Source organism: Bombina bombina, chromosome 2 (genome assembly GCF_027579735.1).
Source record: "Bombina bombina isolate aBomBom1 chromosome 2, aBomBom1.pri, whole genome shotgun sequence".
Taxonomy (NCBI): Eukaryota; Metazoa; Chordata; class Amphibia; order Anura; family Bombinatoridae; genus Bombina; species Bombina bombina.
Genome location: NC_069500.1, coordinates 674537475 through 674555857, shown reverse-complemented (window position 1 = coordinate 674555857; position 18383 = coordinate 674537475). Strand labels below are relative to the sequence as shown.

Genomic DNA, 18383 nt, shown 5'->3' with positions numbered 1-18383 from the left:
AAGACGATGAATATAGGTTAGTACAAGACCTAAGGGCAATTAATGAAATAGTAATCCCAATTGCCCCAATAGTCCCAGATGTTACAACATTACTCACAGCCATTCCACATGATGCCTGTATATTTACAGTCATTGATTTAGCTAACACATTTTTTTCAGTCCGATTGGACCCTGAGACACAGCTACTTATGGCTTTTTATTATGATGGGCGTCAGCTTACCTGGACACGCCCCCCTCAAGGCTATGTGGCCTCACCTGCGGTCTACTCGCTGGTGCTCCAACGTAACTTGCGGTCATGGACTCCCAGCCAAGGTTCCGTCCTCCTTCAGTACGTCGATGACCTACTGTTGTGTAGTCCTAACCAGGAGGCTAATACAGTAGATACAATAAGTCTGTTAAAACACCTTGCTGCTGAAGGTCATAAAATAGCAAAACATAAGCTACAAGTAGGAGTGACAAAAGTGGATTACCTTGGTTTTGTGCTTTCCCAAGGCCACCGGTCCATTAGTCCCAAACGAATCCAAGCGATTCAACAGATCCCAAAGCCAGTTACTAGAAAGGACATGCTCACCTTTCTAGGTATGATTAATTATTGCAGACAATGGATTCCTGAGTGCTCCCATCATGATTCCATTCTAAGGCAAGCCACAAAAGGGGATAGCCCTGAACATATACAATGGACCACAGACATGACTAAATCCTACATAGCTCTGAAGACTAGCATTATTAGTGCCCCTGCTTTAGGACTACCTGATAATTGTAAACCATTTCACTTGTATGCGAGGGACAATTGTAAAACCATGGCTGCTGTCTGTGCCCAAGAGCATGGTGGAGGCAATATGCGTCCCGTAGCTTTCTTTTCCAAAGTAGTTCCAATACCGGTACAAGGGATGCCGGCGTGTCTCCGAGCATTGGCGGCTTGCGCCATTGCTGTAGAGATGGTTGAAACAATCACATTAGGCCATCCAATAGTACTACACACTAGTCACCAAGTTTTACATCTTGTAAAAAATGTCACTACCCAACACATGACTTCTCAAAGACTTTCTGGTTATGAATGTATATTACTGAATAATACAAATCTGACTATTAAATATAGTAGTGTATCCTCAGGGCCAAATCAAATACTTAGTGCCTTACTTACAGGATCACCAGACTTTCCAACAGATCATGATTGTATAGAGGTAATACACCACATTACCACACCAAGACCTGACTTGATGGATAAACCTTTTGACCATGCTGATAATGTGTTTGTTGATGGTTCTTGTTCCCGACCTAGTGATGGTATTTATAAGACAGGCTATGCCGTTGTGCAACTACCAGACATTGTTCTAGATGCAGGCCCCATTCCTTATCCTTCTGCACAAGCTGCAGAATTAATAGCACTTACAAAAGCATGTAAATTGTTTGAAAATAAATCTGCTAACATTTACACTGACTCTCGCTATGCTTTTGGGGTTGTGCACGATTTTGGTATGATACGGAAACAACGTGGTTTTGTTTCAGCAGATGGCAAGACCATCTCTCATACAGACCTGATTAATGACCTTTTAGAGGCCATACAACTCCCAAAGGACATAGCGATCATACATTGCCGTGCACATACATACAAGTCTGACCCTATTTCCTTGGGTAATGCACTTGAAGATAAAATTGCTAAAGAGGCTGCTTATGTTTCTCATACACCCGGATCCATCATCCGTATGTATGCTGTTTTAGCCCCACCTTCATGTCCTACAGACCATATGCTTCTTGAACTCCAGGGACATGCCACTCCTAGTGACATATCTTTCTGGACTACTAATGGGTTAGCTTTAGATGAGAATGGTTTGTTTTCTAAAGAGGGGAAGGTGGGCATACCGGAAAGCAGTGCATCACTCTTTATAGCACAAGCCCATGGTGTTGGACACCTAGGTATAAAACCAACAACTAACTTGTTGAAGCAATCTTTCTACATTAGAGGTATAGGTGATCATTGCAAGACATATATTAATAGATGTGTATATTGCTTACAGACCAATGCAACCATCCCCAATAAAGCCCAGCATGACCACTTACCCCCACCTACAGCCCCATTCACACATCTACAAATTGATTTTACACATATTCCAAAAACTGGCACTAAACAATTATATCTGCTTGTAATAGTTGACCAATTTTCTAAGTGGCCAGAAGCTTTTGTTACCCAGAGGGAAGATGCAAAAACAGTCGCTAAAATTTTAGCCACTGAAATAATTCCCAGATTTGGTTGTCCGCTTCAGATTAATTCTGATAACGGTCCAGCGTTCATTAGTAAAATCACACATGAGTTAGTAGAATGGTTACAGATTAATTGGAACTTTCACATTCCCTACCATCCTCAAAGCTCAGGGATTGTAGAAAGAATGAATCGCAATATCAAGGAAAAACTTTTAAAGGCAACAGCAGGTACATGGGCTAAATGGCAAAACTATTTACCTGCGATTTTTAGCAGAAATCAGAATGACCCCAAATAGGACAACCAGGTTGTCTCCATTTGAGGTCCTAATGGGTAGACCATTCCCGACTCCATGGGTAAAAGGCCCACTTATCATTAAAAATGGTGATTTAGATTGTATTAAGGAACAATATGTAAAACAATTGATTGATAAATTGAATGGCATCTATGGTGATGTTTCTTCCCGTTTACCTCTTCCCTCACAGGAACCAACCCATCCTTTCAAGCCTGGAGATCTGGTCTGCATTCGCCAGCTGAATAAAGCAAAGAAAGGAGGTTTCCCGTTCAGCAAGCCAGTCACTGTGATCACTGTAACCAGGACTGCCGTACTGACTGACGACAAGGACATCTGGATACACGCTTCACGAGTGAAACTCTGTCCAAAGAGAGGAGAAGCGGGTGACAAGCTATCGGTAACCCCTCACAAAGGAGAAGTGGGTGATAAGGTATCGATCACTCCTCACAAAGACCAGGATGACGATCTCAATCATGGATCCAAGACATTCCTGCAAGATCTTCCTTTTCCTAATGGGGATATTGATCTTTGTGTATATCCCAATAGTATTTATAACGGCATGTTATTACTCACCTGAAGATGCTGGACACTTTACACCTATTTGTTTACTATTATTAACATTGTTTAACTGTTACATGTCTTGTACTTTACGAAAGAAAATATCAGGTATGATACAAGATGCAGAAAAAGTTCAACTGCAAAATTTAATTAGAGGTAGACCCAGATAGTTTATATTGTAGGAACATTACAGGTTATGTGATCACGATGTGATCAAAGAGGGGAATGATGGGTATATATGTGTGTATGTATGTGTATGTATATATATATATATATATATATATATATATATATATGTGTATATGTGTATGTATGTGTATATATATATATATTATATATATATTATGTTATATGGGTAATTTGAATCTCACATATTAAGCATATTGAGGGTAACTTTAAATCTTGTATCAAATGTCTATAAAGCAGCATTCCACAAGTTTCTTTTTGTATAAGTTGTAACATATGGTTCCAATATATGATCCTCTCTACAAATGGTTATATGGGCATATTCTGTTATGTGCTATAACAACATTCTTATTTCCTGTGGGCCCCTTATGCAGATGTGAAGTTAACTACGTTTTTTTATATATTTCCTGTGACCTCATGTATGACGTATACATCACTATAAATTCTTTGTGTGTTCTTCAAATAAATGGGACTTTTGTGAAAACACTCAGTTGCATGTGTGTGTGATTTCAGTGGTCACCCCAGGGCCCTGAAGAAAATGTGTGCCGCACCCTTATCAGCCAGAGCAGAGCTAAGGAACAAAAGAAGTAACCTTACAAAGTGTCTGCTAAGTGCTGCATTGAAAGGACAATTTAGTGTGAAAACACAATTTGCTAACGAGAATAGTTTATTTAAAAATACTGTATAGGACTTCAACCTTTGCAAAGGGGTTAAATATATAGAAAAAGTTGCTAAGGGGTTCAACAAATAGTAAAAGTGAGCCAATCAAGAGGTTGCATGAATAACATGCACCAAAAGCCAGATTGTCATCTTGAGGGTCATAAGAGCACTCCAGTTTGTATTAAAATAAATAATAATCTGTGTTCAATCAAACTTTGTTTTTTATGACATACTTGTATGACCTGTGCAACAAGACCATTTGGAGATTTAATATAATAAAGTACTACTAAAATAAGTGGTGTGCAATTCACAATCAACAATAATACCTAAACAATGCTAAAAATTAAAATAGGGCAATGTATTTTTCTAGATTTATCCGAAAGTGATTTTTATTTGATACTTCACAGTTTTGATTGTAATGTACAATATTCAGTATTATTAACTCATTCAGCAGTCTTTCACAAAGGCGATCCGTTTTAAAAATATTACAGTATATTAAACATATTAAGTAAAAAGAATAGAGAATATGTACTATTAATTTGTGTAATGGTTAAACAAAGTTCTTTCCCATGAGCACAAGAAACACATTTCTTTAGAACTTCAAAGAGAGATGGAGCCATATTGTTTTTTTATGATTCAGATATAGTGTACAATTGTAAACAACTTTACAATTTATTATATTATCAAATTTGCTTCATTCAATTGGTATCACGTTTTGATGGAGCAGCAGTTAACTACTGGAGCTAGCTAAACACATCGGTGAACCAAAGAAAAGAGACATAAATATGCAACCAACCATCAGCAGTTATTCTCCCAGAAGTGCATTGCTGCTTCTAAGCCCACCTAGGTATGTTTTTAAAACAACGGATACCAAGAGAACAACGCAATTAAATAACAGAAGAAAATTGGAAAGTTGTTTAAAATTGCACCTGTATTTCAATCATGAAAATGTATCCTCGACTTTTCTGGCCCTTTAATGACGGGCTATTATAGCATTCCTAATATACAGATAATTCTCCCACCCCTAGTAAACTGGTCATATAAAAGGATTTTCTTGAAAAAAGTGATGGGTAGCTAAGTTTCAAAAACAGAATTTATGTTTACCTGATAAATTTCTTTCTCCTACGGTGTGTCCGGTCCACGGCTTCATCCTTACTTGTGGGATATTCTCTTCCCCTACAGGAAATGGCAAAGAGAGCACACAGCAAAGCTGTCCATATAGCCCCCCCTCTGGCTCCGCCCCCCAGTCATTCGACCGACGGTTAGGAGAAAAAGGAGAAACTATAGGGTGCCGTGGTGACTGTAGTGTACAGAAATAAAAATTTTAAACCTGACTAAAAGCCAGGGCGGGCCGTGGACCGTACACACCGTAGGAGAAATAAATTTATCAGTTAAACATAAATTCTGTTTTCTGCTACATTGGTGTGTCCGGTCCACGGCTTCATCCTTACTAGTGGGAACAAATACCAAAGCTTTAGGACACGGATGAAGGGAGGGAACAAGTCAGGTAACCTAAACGGAAGGCACCACAGCTTGCAAAACCTTTCTCCCAAAAACAGCCTCCGAAGAAGCATAAGTATCGAATTTGTAAAATTTGGCAAAAGTATGCAGAGAAGACCAAGTCGCTGCCTTACAGATCTGATCAACAGAAGCCTCGTTCTTGAAAGCCCATGTGGAAGCCACAGCTCTAGTAGAGTGAGCTGTAATTCGTTCAGGAGGCTGCCGTCCGGCAGTCTCATAGGCCAATCAGATGATGCTTTTCAGCCAAAAGGAAAGAGAGGTAGCAGTAGCTTTCTGCCCTCTCCTCTTACCAGAATAAACGACAAACAAGGATGATGTCTGTCTGAAATCCTTTGTTGCTTCCAAATAGAATTTTAAAGCACGGACCACATCTAGGTTATGTAACAAACGTTCCTTCTTTGAAACTGGATTCGGACACAGAGAAGGAACAACTATTTTCTGGTTAATATTCCTGTTGGAAACCACTTTTGGAAGAAAACCAGGCTTGGTACGTAAAACTACCTTATCTGTATGGAATATCAGATAGGGAAAAGTACACTGCAAAGCAGACAATTCAGAAACTCTTCTAGCAGAAGAAATAGCAAACAAAAACAGAACTTTCCAAGATAGTAACTTAATATCTATGGAATGTAAGGGTTCAAACGGAACCCCTTGAAGAACTGAAAGAACTAAGTTTAGACTCCATGGAGGAGTCATGGGTCTGTAGACAGGCTTGATTCTGACTAACGCCTGTACAAACGCCTGTACATCTGGCACGGCTGCCAGACGTTTGTGCAACAAAACAGACAGAGCAGATATCTGTCCTTTTAGAGAACTAGCTGACAAACCTTTATCCAAACCCTCTTGGAGAAAAGAAAGTATCCTAAGAATTTTAATTTGATTCCAAGAGAATCCCTTGGATTCGCACCAACGGATATATTTTTGCCATATCTTATGGTAAATTTTCCTAGTCACAGGTTTTCTGGCTTGAACCAGAGTATCTATAACTGAATCTGAAAACCCACGCTTAGATAGAATCAAGCGTTCAATTTCCAAGCAATCAGTTGCAGAGAGACTAGATTTGGATGTTCGAATGGACCTTGTACTAGAAGATCCTGTCTCAAAGGTAGCTTCCATGGTGGAGCCGATGACATATTCACCAGGTCTGCATACCAAGTCCTGCGTGGCCATGCAGGAGCTATTAGAATCACCGAGGCCTTCTCCTGTTTGATCCTGGCTACAAGCCTGGGAAGGAGAGGGAACGGTGGAAACACATAAGCTAGATTGAACGACCAAGGCGCCACCAATGCATCCACTAGCGTCACCTTGGGATCCCTGGATCTGGACCCGTAGTGAGGAACCTTGGAGTTCTGACGAGACGCCATCAGATCCATATCTGGAATGCCCCATAGTTGAGTTAACTGGGCAAAGACCTCCGGGTGGAGTTCCCACTCCCCCGGATGGAAAGTCTGACGACTCAAATAATCCGCCTCCCAGTTGTCTACTCCTGGGATGTGAATTGCAGATAGATGGCAGGAGTGATCCTCCGCCCATTTGATAATCTTGGATACCTCTCTCATCGCCAAGGAACTCTTTGTTCCCCCCTGATGATTGATGAACGCTACAGTCGTCATATTGTCCGACTGAAATCTTATGAATCTGGCCTTCGCTAGTTGAGGCCAAGCCAGAAGCGCATTGAATATCGCTCTCAGTTCCAAAATATTTATCGGGAGAAGAGACTCTTCCCGAGACCATAGACCATGAGCTTTCAGGGAGTCCCAGACCGCGCCCCAGCCTAAGAGACTGGCGTCGGTCGTGACAATGACCCACTCTGGTCTGCGGAAACTCATTCCCTGAGACAGGTGATCCTGAGTCAACCACCAGCGGAGTGAGTCTCTGGTTACCTGGTCTACTTGAATCTGGGGAGACAAGTCTGCATAATCCCCATTCCACTATTTGAGCATGCACAGTTGCAATGGTCTTAGATGAATTCGAGCAAAAGGAACCACGTCCATTGCTGCAACCATTAATCCTATTACCTCCATGCACTGAGCTATGGAAGGCTGATGAATAGATTGAAGAATTCGACAAGCGTTTAGAAGCTTTAACTTTCTGACCTCTGTCAGAAAAATCTTCATTTCTACAGAATCTATTATTGTTCCCAGAAAAGGAACCCTTGTGGACGGGGACAGGGAACTCTTTTCTATGTTCACCTTCCACCCGTGAGACTTGAGAAAGGCTAAAACAATGTCTGTATGAGCCCTTGCTTTGGAAAAGGACGACGCTTGGATTAGAATGTCGTCTAGGTAAGGTGCTACAGCAATGCCCCTCGGCCTTAGGACCGCTAGAAGGGACCCTTGTACCTTTGTGAAAATTCTGGGAGCAGTGGCTAAACCGAATGGAAGAGCCACGAACTGGTAATGTTTGTCCAGAAAAGCGAACCTCAGGAACTGATGATGATCTTTGTGGATAGGAATATGCAGGTACGCATCCTTTAAATTCACGGTAGTCATATATTGACCCCCCTGGATTGTTGGTAAAATCGTCCGAATGGTTTCCATTTTGAATGATGGAACTCTGAGGAATTTTTTTAGAATTTTTAAATCCAGAATTGGTTTGAAAGTTCCCTCTTTTTTGGGAACTACAAACAGGTTTGAGTAAAAACCCAGACCTTGTTCCGCTGTTGGAACTGGGTGTATCACTCCCATCTTTAATAGGTCTCCTACGCAATGTAAGAATGGCTGCCTCTTTATCTGGTCTGAAGATAAGTGAGACATATGGAACCTTCCCTTTGGAGGAAGTTCCTTGAACTCTAGAAGATACCCCTGAGAGACTATTTCTAGTGCCCAGGGATCCAGAACATCTCTTGCCCAAGCCTGAGCAAAGAGAGAAAGTCTGCCCCCTACTAGATCCGGTCCCGGATCGGGGGCTACCCCTTCATGCTGTCTTGGTAGCAGCAGCAGGTTTCTTGGCCTGTTTACCCTTGTTCCAGCCTTGCAATGGTTTCCATGCTGGTTTAGGCTGGGAAGTGTTACCCTCTTGTCTAGAGGCTGCAGAGTTAGGAGCCGGTCCGTTCCTGTAATTGCGAAAGGAACGAAAATTAGATTTGTTCTTAGCCTTGAAAGGCCTATCCTGTGGGAGGGCATGGCCCTTTCCCCCAGTGATGTCTGAAATAATCTCCTTCAATTCCGGCCCGAAAAGGGTCTTACCTTTGAAAGGATTATTAAGCAATTTTGTTTTGGACGACACATCCGCCGACCAAGATTTTAGCCAAAGCGCCCTGCGCGCCACTATTGCAAAACCTGAATTTTTCGCCGCTAATTTTTTCCAATTGAAAAGCGGCATCCAAAATAAAGGAATTAGCCAACTTTAGTGCGTGAATTCTGTCCATGACTTCATCATATGGAGTCTCCTTTTGGAGTGAATTTTCTAGTTCCTCGAACCAAAAAGACGCCGCCGTGGTGACAGGAATAATGCACGAAATTGGTTGAAGAAGGAAACCTTTCTGAACAAATATTTTTTTAAGCAATCCTTCCAATTTTTTATCCATAGGATCTTTGAAAGCGCAACTGTCCTCAATAGGAATAGTTGTGCGCTTGGCTAACGTTGAAACTGCCCCCTCTACCTTAGGGACCGTTTGCCATGCGTCCCTTCTGGGGTCGACAATGGGGAACATTTTCTTAAATATAGGAGGTGGAACAAAAGGTACACCTGGCTTCTCCCACTCCTTAGTCACTATGTCCGCCACCCTCTTGGGTATCGGAAAGGCATCAGCGTGCACAGGGACCTCTAAGAATTTGTCCATTTTGCACAACTTCTCTGGAATCACCAAAGAGTCACAATCATCAAGAGTAGTTAGCACCTCCTTAAGCAGGGCGCGGAGATGTTCTAGCTTAAATTTAAACGCCACAATATCAGGTTCTGCCTGCTGCGAAATTTTTCCTGAATCAGAAATTTCTCCCTCAGACAGACCCTCCCTCACTGCCAATTCAGATTGATGTGAGGGTATAACAGATAAATTATCGTCAGCGCCAACTTGCTCATCCTCTGTATTTAAAACTGAGCAATCACGCTTTCTGGGAAATGCTGGCAGTTTGGATAAAAGATTTGCTATAGAATTATCCATTACTGCTGTTAATTGCTGCATAGTAACAAGCATTGGCGCGCTAGATGTACTAGGTATCGCCTGCGCGGGCAAAACTGGTGTTGATACAGAAGGAGAGGATGATGAGCTATCCCCACTACCTTCATTTGAAGAATCGTCTTGGGCAACCTTATTAAATGTGACAGTACTGTCCTTACTTTGTTTGGACGCCATGGCACAATTTGCACATACATTTAAAGGGGGAACCACCTTGGCTTCCATACACACAGAACATATGCTATCTGAAGGTACAGACATGTTAGACAGATTTTGGCAAGCTATTAATGCAATAAAAACGATTTTAAACAAAACCGTTACTGTCTCTTTAAATAATAAAAAGAGCACACTTTATTTCTGAATGTTTGAAAAACTATGAAGGAAATATCCGATCTTTATAAAATTTACACCCCAGTGTCTTAATGCTTTGAAAGTATTGCACACCAAATTTCAAGTCTCTAAACCCTTAAATGAGCAAACCGGAGCTAATAGTTCAATTTACCGGTTTAAACACACTACAGTCCCTGCCACAGACTTTGCTGCAGCTTTTACCGTTATTCACCACAGAAATAAGCCTTCCTGAGTCCGTTTCTCAGCCACAGGACCCTCTCACATGAAGCTGCATGCACTGCCTTTAGAAGTAACTGCGCAACTGAGGCGCGAAAATGAGGCCTCCTCCCTCTGCATACCAGAGTGAAGGGGCCTTCCTGACTAGATTAGGCGTCTAAACAACTGCCAGGCGTAATAAAACGTTCCCAAAAGTGTTTCAAAGTTCACAAAACACTCCAAATGTCATATAAATATGATATAAACAAATCGATTTAGCCCACAATAGTGTCAACCAGCATAGAGCCCAATTTATAAGCCTTAATTCTGTTACTGAGTCTAAGAAAATGGCTTACCGATCCCATAAGGGAAAACTGACAGTCTTCTAGCATTACTATGTCTTGTTAGAAAAGAGACTGGTCATACCTGGAGCAGATAAGTCTGCAAACTGTTCCCCCCAACTGAAGTTCTCTGGTTTCAACAGTCCTGCGTGGGAACAGCAATGGATTTTAGTTACTGGTGCTAAAATCATACTCCTCTTTTAACAGAAATCTTCATCACTTTCTGTTGTAGAGTAAATAGTACAAACCGGCACTATTTTAAAATAACAAACTCTTGATAGAAGAAATAAAACTACAACTAACACCACATACTCTTTACCATCCCCGTGGAGATGCTACTTGTTCAGAGCGGCAAAGAGAATGACTGGGGGGCGGAGCCAGAGGGGGGGGCTATATGGACAGCTTTGCTGTGTGCTCTCTTTGCCATTTCCTGTAGGGGAAGAGAATATCCCACAAGTAAGGATGAAGCCGTGGACCGGACACACCAATGTAGGAGAAATGTACATTTCATACAAATTGTCTGAACTGAATGAATTATGAATGTTTCATTTTGACTTGTTTCCCTTTAAAGCCTATTTAAACTATTATTGCAACTGTAAGGCAGTAACATTTGCAGCTACAGAAGCAACTAGGGCACCGTCGCTGTTTTACATTGCAAGCATTTTAGGCAGAAAATATTTTAAGTCTCTATTTAATTAAGCTGAAAACCTAACTCCTTAGCTTTAAATTTAAATCCTCCATTTAGTCTGTGAAAACCTTCTACCTCAATTAGACTGTTATTTTTCTATCTATCTTTAAAACTCAATGTTTCACAGAGTGTAAGTCATGGTTTATAAGGTTTGATAACATTCACCTTAATCTGCAGTGCCTTTTCTAAATGTTCAATCCTCTTTTCTGCTATCTTAAGCTTCTTTAACTCTTCCTCCTCTCTGGAAAAGCCCATTGGGGACAAAGACCTTGAACGTTTCACAGGTGGCATCTGGAGAATAAAACAAGGACATGGTTGAAGGAGTTGAACATTGGATTATGAAAGACATGCAAAATTAAAGAACAAGTAATTGAGAATACTAATAATGAATTATAAAAAAAAAAAAAAATCCTGCCTGGAATACCAGAGAAATAACAAGCAGAATTACCACAGTGCTACCGCTAAAGGTTTCTCTGTGACTCGTTAATGAGAATATTCATTTACATTTACATTGTTTCTTTCAGAATAATGATGTCCCATTAGGGAAGACTAAAGGGTTATAGACTCAGGAATGCACAAAACCTCATTACAAAGGAGGGGATAGAGGATGGTCTAATTGCTCTATAAGGGTCCAAGGTTACACTTGATAGGACAACCGGAAACAAGAGGGAAAGGATTTTTTTTCCCCTTTGAAATAGTTTAACACACTGTGAAGAAGAAGGAACAATATGCTTGAGGAATATAAATACAACAGACAGTACATCTTATAACGTAATGACCATATGGTCATTAACTATAATGTTGCTAACTAGAGACAAGAATATGTGTTTCCATTATGTACAGCTTTGTATAACAATCTGGTAAGGAATGTATTAAAAAAAACTAAGGCTATTAAACTGGGAAGCTTTTTGCTGCTTTTTTTTAACTTATGCTTTATTTGTCCTTATGTAAAGTGATTAAAGCAACAATCATGGAAATATAGCTATATTGATTTTTGGAGGACTTTAAAATCAAATTAAATTTAAAATAATTTTATATAATTTACCAATGTATATCAAATAATGGAAAAAATAATATAAAAACTGATCATAAAAATGTTTTAGGGATTCTGCTAATATATATATTTTTATAGTGTTTATTATTTTGCTAAATTAAGACCATTAATTATTAAAAAGGATGTCTAGGCAACATCCTATGAACTATCCCACTTGCATTACTTTGCATATGGACAGCAAATAATTCATGGGAATATATATATTTTTAATCCCGGGGGGTTTTCCCTTTTTTCAGTGACCGGTCACTCCTAATAGCATGTATCTTAGCTTGCTGTAATAGTTTTGATTACGATGTATCCCTTTTGTTTTGTTTAGGTCTTTTCGCTATATATATTTATTATTATTATTTTTTTTTCCATATTTTGGCAATATAATTAATTCATTGTATAGGATACAGAATGTATAGCTTTACTGCTTAATAAACTAATTGTTCATTGTAAATTGTTCAGTTGGTGTCCTTTAACAGGGGTTGTTGATAAAATATTTGAATAACCAGTGCGGACTAGGATAGACTAAGGGGATTGCTTTGGTTAAAGCTAATTTCTTAATTTCTTTTTCTAATTATATTAATATTTTTTCTGTCTATCTGCACCATCACTCTGTAAGATTTTTATAAACAGAGTGTTGAAGGTTGTCTAATTTGGATTAGGATTAGTGCTGTTGGTCTCTTCTTTCTATATATATATATATATATATATATATATATATATATATATATAGGCGCACACACACACATATATGTGTGTGTGTGCCGGATGTGACCCATGGATGTCATTTTTACCTTTGATTATACAATAAAGAAGAAGTTTTAAAATGTTATCGGCTATATACAGTATATACATACACACACACAGAAGCACACTCACAGGAACGAACAACTGGCTCAATACTATTGTTAGCCTGTTCCATGGCGATTTACCACCTGGGTGCAGCTTCTTTTAGCCCAGTAAAGTTTCCCAAACCTCAAAATGCCTATAAATACACCTCCCACCTCACTCATACTTCAGTTTAACGTATAGCCAAGAAGTGTGGTGTAAAAAAGGAGTAAAAAGCATACAAAAGAGGAACTGGAAAAAATAATGTGATTTATAAAAAAATCAAAACCACAAAAAATAGGGTGGCTCTCATGGACTCTTGCCACTATGAAAGAAATAAGTTCTTACATAAATTATGTTTTCTTTCATGTAAGTGGCAAGAGTCCATGAGCTAGTGACGTATAGGATATAATACCCAAGATGTGGAAGTCCACAGATCACTAGAGGGAGGGATAAATAAAAACAGCTAAATTCGGTGAGAGATTAAATCCAAAAAAATAATTAAGTTTTCTTAAAAATGTCAGAAAAACTCAAATCAAAAAGGCATTAGAATCAAACTGAGACAACTGCCTGAAGAACCTTTCTACCAAAGGCTGCTTCAGAAGAAGCAAATGCATCAAAATGGTAAAATTTAGTAAAAGTATGCAAAGAAGACCAAGTTGCTGGTTTGCAAATTTGATCAACTGAAGCGTCATTCTTAAAAGCCCAAGAAGTGGCAACTGATCTAGTAGAATGAGCTGTAATTCTCTGAGGCGGAGACTTCCCCGCCTCCAAATAAGCTTTGTGAATCAAAAGTTTCAACCAAAGAAATGGCAGAGGCTTTCTGACCTTTCCTAGAGCCAGAAAAAAAATAACCAATAGACCAGAAGTCTTTCAGAAAACCTTGGTAACCTCAATATAATATTTCAAATTTCTTACCACATCCAAAGAATGTAAAGACCTTTCAAGAGTATTCTTAGGATTAGGACATAAAGAAGGAACAACAATTTCCCTATTGATGTTGTTAGAATTCACAACTTTAGGCAAAAATGTAAATGAAGTCCGCAAAACAGCTTTATCTTGATGGAAAATCAGATGAGACTTAGAAGAGAGAGCAGACAACTCAAACTCTTCTAGCAGAAGAGATAGCCAAAAGAAATACCACTTTCCAAGAAAGTAATTTAATATCAAAAGAATGCATAGGCTCAAAAGGAGGAGCCTGCAAAATTTTCAAAACCAAATTGAGACTCCAAGGAGGAGAAATAGATATAACAACAGGTTTAATACAAATCAAAGCATGAACAAAACAGTGAATATCAGGAAGTTTAGCAATCTTTCTATGAAATAAGACAGAAAGAGCAGAAATGTGTCCTTTCAAAGTATTTGCAGACAAACCCTTATCCAACCCATCCTGAAGAAACTGTAAAATCCTAGGGATTCTGAAAGAATGCCAAGAATAATTATGAGAGGAACACCAAGAAATATAGGTTTTCCAAACCAGATGATACATTTTCCTGGAACCAGACTTACGAGTCTGTATCATAGTGCTAATCACTGAGTTAGAAAAACCTCTATGACTAAGCACTAAGCGTTCAATTTCCATGCCATCAAATTTAGAGATTTGAGATCCTGATGGAAAAAACGGACCTTAAAATAGAAGGTCTGGCCTTAAAGGAAGTGGCCAAGGTTGGCAACTGGACATCTTGACAATTTCCGCATACCAAAACCTGAGAGGCCAAGCTGAGCTATCAGAAACACATAAGATTGTTCCATTATGATCTTGGAGATCACCCTTGGAAGAAGAACCAGAGGCGGAAAAATGTAGGCAGGTTGGTAAAACCAAGGAACTGCTAGAGCATCCACCATCTCCGCCTGAGGATCCTTGGACCTGGAAAGGTATCTTGGAAGCTTCTTATTCAGATGTGAGGCCATCAGATCTATTTCTGGAGGACCCCACATCTGTACCAATTAAAAAAACACATCTGGATGGAAAGACCACTCTCCAGGATGTAAAGTCTGACGACTGAGATAATCCATTTCCCAATTGTCTACTCCTAGGATATGAATCACAGAAATTTGACAAGACTTGGATTCCGCACAAGAAAGTATCAGAGAAACTTTGTTCATTGCTGAAGGACTGCGAGTCCCCCCTTGATGATTGACATATGCCACTGTAGTGATATTGTCTGTCTGGAATTGAATATAAAGTTCTCTCATCAATAGAGGCCAAATCTGAAGAGCTATGAAAATAGCATGGAGTTCTAAAATATTGATTGTTAACCTCACCTCCTGAGGTTCCCAACCCCCTTGTGCTGTCAGTGACCCCCAGACAGCTCCCCAACCTGTAAGACAGAGATTGTTGAATGTTGGGACTTAAGTATATCAACTGTGATATCTGAGTATAATCCCTGCACCATTGGTGCAACATGCAAAGCTGAAGAGGTCTCATATGAAAACGAGCAAAGGGGGTAGCGTCCGATGCTGCAATCATGAGACCTAACATTTCCATGCACATAGCCACTGAAGGCAATGATAGAGACTGAAGATTTAGACAAGCTAACACTAACTTCATTTGTCTCTTTTCTGTCAAAGAAAGAGTCATGGACACTGAATCTATCTGGAAACCTAAAAAGGTGACCTTTGTCTGAGGAATCAAGAAACTCTTTTGTAAATTGATCCTCCAACCATGTCTTTGAAGAAACACCACAAGTTGTTTCATATGAGATTCTGCTAAATGAAAAGATTGAGCTACTACCAAGATATCGTTCAAATAAGGAAACACTGCAATACCCTGCTCTCTGATTACAGATAGAAGGGCACCGAGTACCTTTGAAAAGATTCTCAGAACTGTCGCTAGACCAAATGGAAGAGAGACAAATTGGTAATGCATGTATAGAAAAGAGAATCTGAGAAACCAATAGTGGTCTGGGTGAATTGGAATATGAAGATAAGCATCCTGTAAGCCTATTGTGGACCTGAAATTACCTTGCTAAACAAAAGGCAGAATAATCCTTAGTCACCATCTTGAAAGTTGGGACTCTTACAAAACTATTTAAAGTTTTCAGATACAGAATTGGTCTGAATGAATCCTCCTTCTTTGGGACAATGAACAGATTTGAATAAAAACCCAAACCCTGTTCCTGTAGAGGAACTGGAACAATCACCCCTGAAAGCTCTAGGTCTGAAACACACTTCAGAAAAACCTGAGCTATCACAGAGTTTGTTGGAACATGGGAAAGAAAGAAGAGAGACAGAGTGTAGCATCTTTTAATCACACCCCTGGAAAAAAAAGAAAGAATCTTCCCATGGGAGGTCTTATTCGGAAACCTATTCGATACCCCTGAGAAACAATATCCTGAATCCACTGATTTTGGACAGAATCTGCCCAAGTGTCTTGAAATAATTTTAGTCTGCCTCCACCAGTTGAACTGGATTGAGGGCCGCACCTTCATGCAGTCTTAGGGTCTGTATTTGGTTTCTTATAAGGATTGGACTTATTCCAATTTCTGGATGGTCTCCAATTTGAACCAGAGACCTTAGGGGAAGGAGTAGTTTTTTTGTTCCTTAGACTGACGAAAGGAACAAAAACGATTGGTAGCTTTAAATTTACCCTTAGATTTCTTATCTTGAGGCAAAAAAACTACCTTACCCCCAGTGATAGTGGAGATAATAGAATCCAATTGAGAACCAAATAAATTATTACCTTGAAAGGATAAAGATAGCAATCTAGATTTAGACACCATATCAGCATTCCATGATTTAAGCCATAAAGCTCTTCTAGATAGAACAGCTAAAGACATATATTTAATATCAATCTTAATAATATCAAATATAGCATCACAAATAAAATGATTAGTATTTTGAAGTAGAAGAACAACCAAAAAGTTGAAGCAACAGCAACATCAGCTTTAGAGATAGCAGGTCAAAGAATATAGCCAGTATTTAAATATGCATTCCTAAGATAAGATTAAATCTTCCTATCTAAGGGATCTTTAAAAGAAGTACTATCCTCCATAGGAATAGTAGTACGTTTAGCAAGAGTAGAAACAGCGCTATCAACTTTAGAGACTTTTCTCCAAAGCTCTAAATTAGACACAGGTAAAGGATACAATTTTTTTAAACCTAGGAGGATTAAAATAAGTACCAGGCTTAGACCATTCCTTAGTAATCATATTAGATATAGAATCTGGAATAGGAAAAACTTGAGGAGTAACCTCAGAAATCTTAAAAACAGAATTCAAACGTTTGCTATTCTTGTTATCAAGAGGAATAGATTCCTCAAAACCCAAAGTAAACAATACTTCCTTTAACAAAGAACGGATATATTCCATCTTAAAAAGAAAGGAATATTTATCAATTTTAGAGTCTGAAGTAGGATCCTCTGAGCCAGAGAAGCCCTCATCAGCAGACAATACTTCAGTATACTGTTGGTCAATACAAACTTCATCAGAATTATGCGAAGTAGGAAAATACCTTTTACGTTTATTTGAAGACAGAATAGCAGTCATAGCCTTCCCTATGGCTGCAGCAATATAACCTTTTATATCTACAGGAATATCATGTAGATTAACATTAGACTGTGAAGGTTTAACAGTAGATGTATTTGTACTTATAAAAACTTTATCAGCACGAAACAATTTCTCATAACAAGTGCCACATACTTGAGCTGAATATGGAAAATCAGCCAATTTGCAACATATACACTTAGCTTTGGTAGATTTGTTTTCAGGCAACTTGGTTCCTACAATAACATCAGAGGTAGGATCAGTTTGAGACATCTTGAAAAATGTAACAAAAAAGAAAAAATAACATTTAAACAAAATATCCAATTTCCATAAAATAGCAGTTTCAGGAATGGGAAAAAATGCTTACATGAAAAACAAAAGCAAATAACAAAGCCATCTGTAAAAAATGAAAGCAGAGAGCAAAAGAGGGAGAGACTTAATATAACAACATTTTTGGTGCCAAAAATGACGCTAACAAAGATGACGCAAATGCTGAGAAAAAACTTTTGACATCAAGGTTAACAGGAAATTACACAATTTGCGTCATAACAGGCGTGACTTTGCAAAAAAAAAATTGTGTCAACAAAGACGCAAGACATGACATGACTCGTGTCACAACAAATGCTAAAAAAAAATTGACGCAATAAATATAAATATTTTGCGCTATCACAAGCCTAATTTGCCCATGAAAAAATTAAAAAACAAGACCAAAGTTACAACTAACTATTTCTCCCAAACATAATTTTCCATGCTGAAACTGTTAGACTGCAAAGGGAAATATACATAGACCTGACTCATGGCAAATATATGCAATATATATTTAAAACTTTAAAAATATAAAGTGCCAAACATAGATGAGAGTGTCTTAAAAAAAGAGATATATACTTACCTGAAGACACCCATCCACATATAGC

The 18383-nt window shown here is 38.9% G+C and overlaps 1 protein-coding gene across 1 annotated transcript in view; it reads right to left on the bottom strand.

The window, feature by feature from the left end:
• CNTLN (centlein) overlaps window positions 1-18383 on the bottom strand; it is a 969919-nt gene that overhangs the window by 553031 nt on the left and 398505 nt on the right. The window contains exon 10 of the mRNA XM_053702639.1: window positions 11281-11406. Within this exon, the coding sequence (XP_053558614.1) occupies window positions 11281-11406 (126 nt within the window). The remainder of the gene's footprint in view (window positions 1-11280; window positions 11407-18383) is intronic.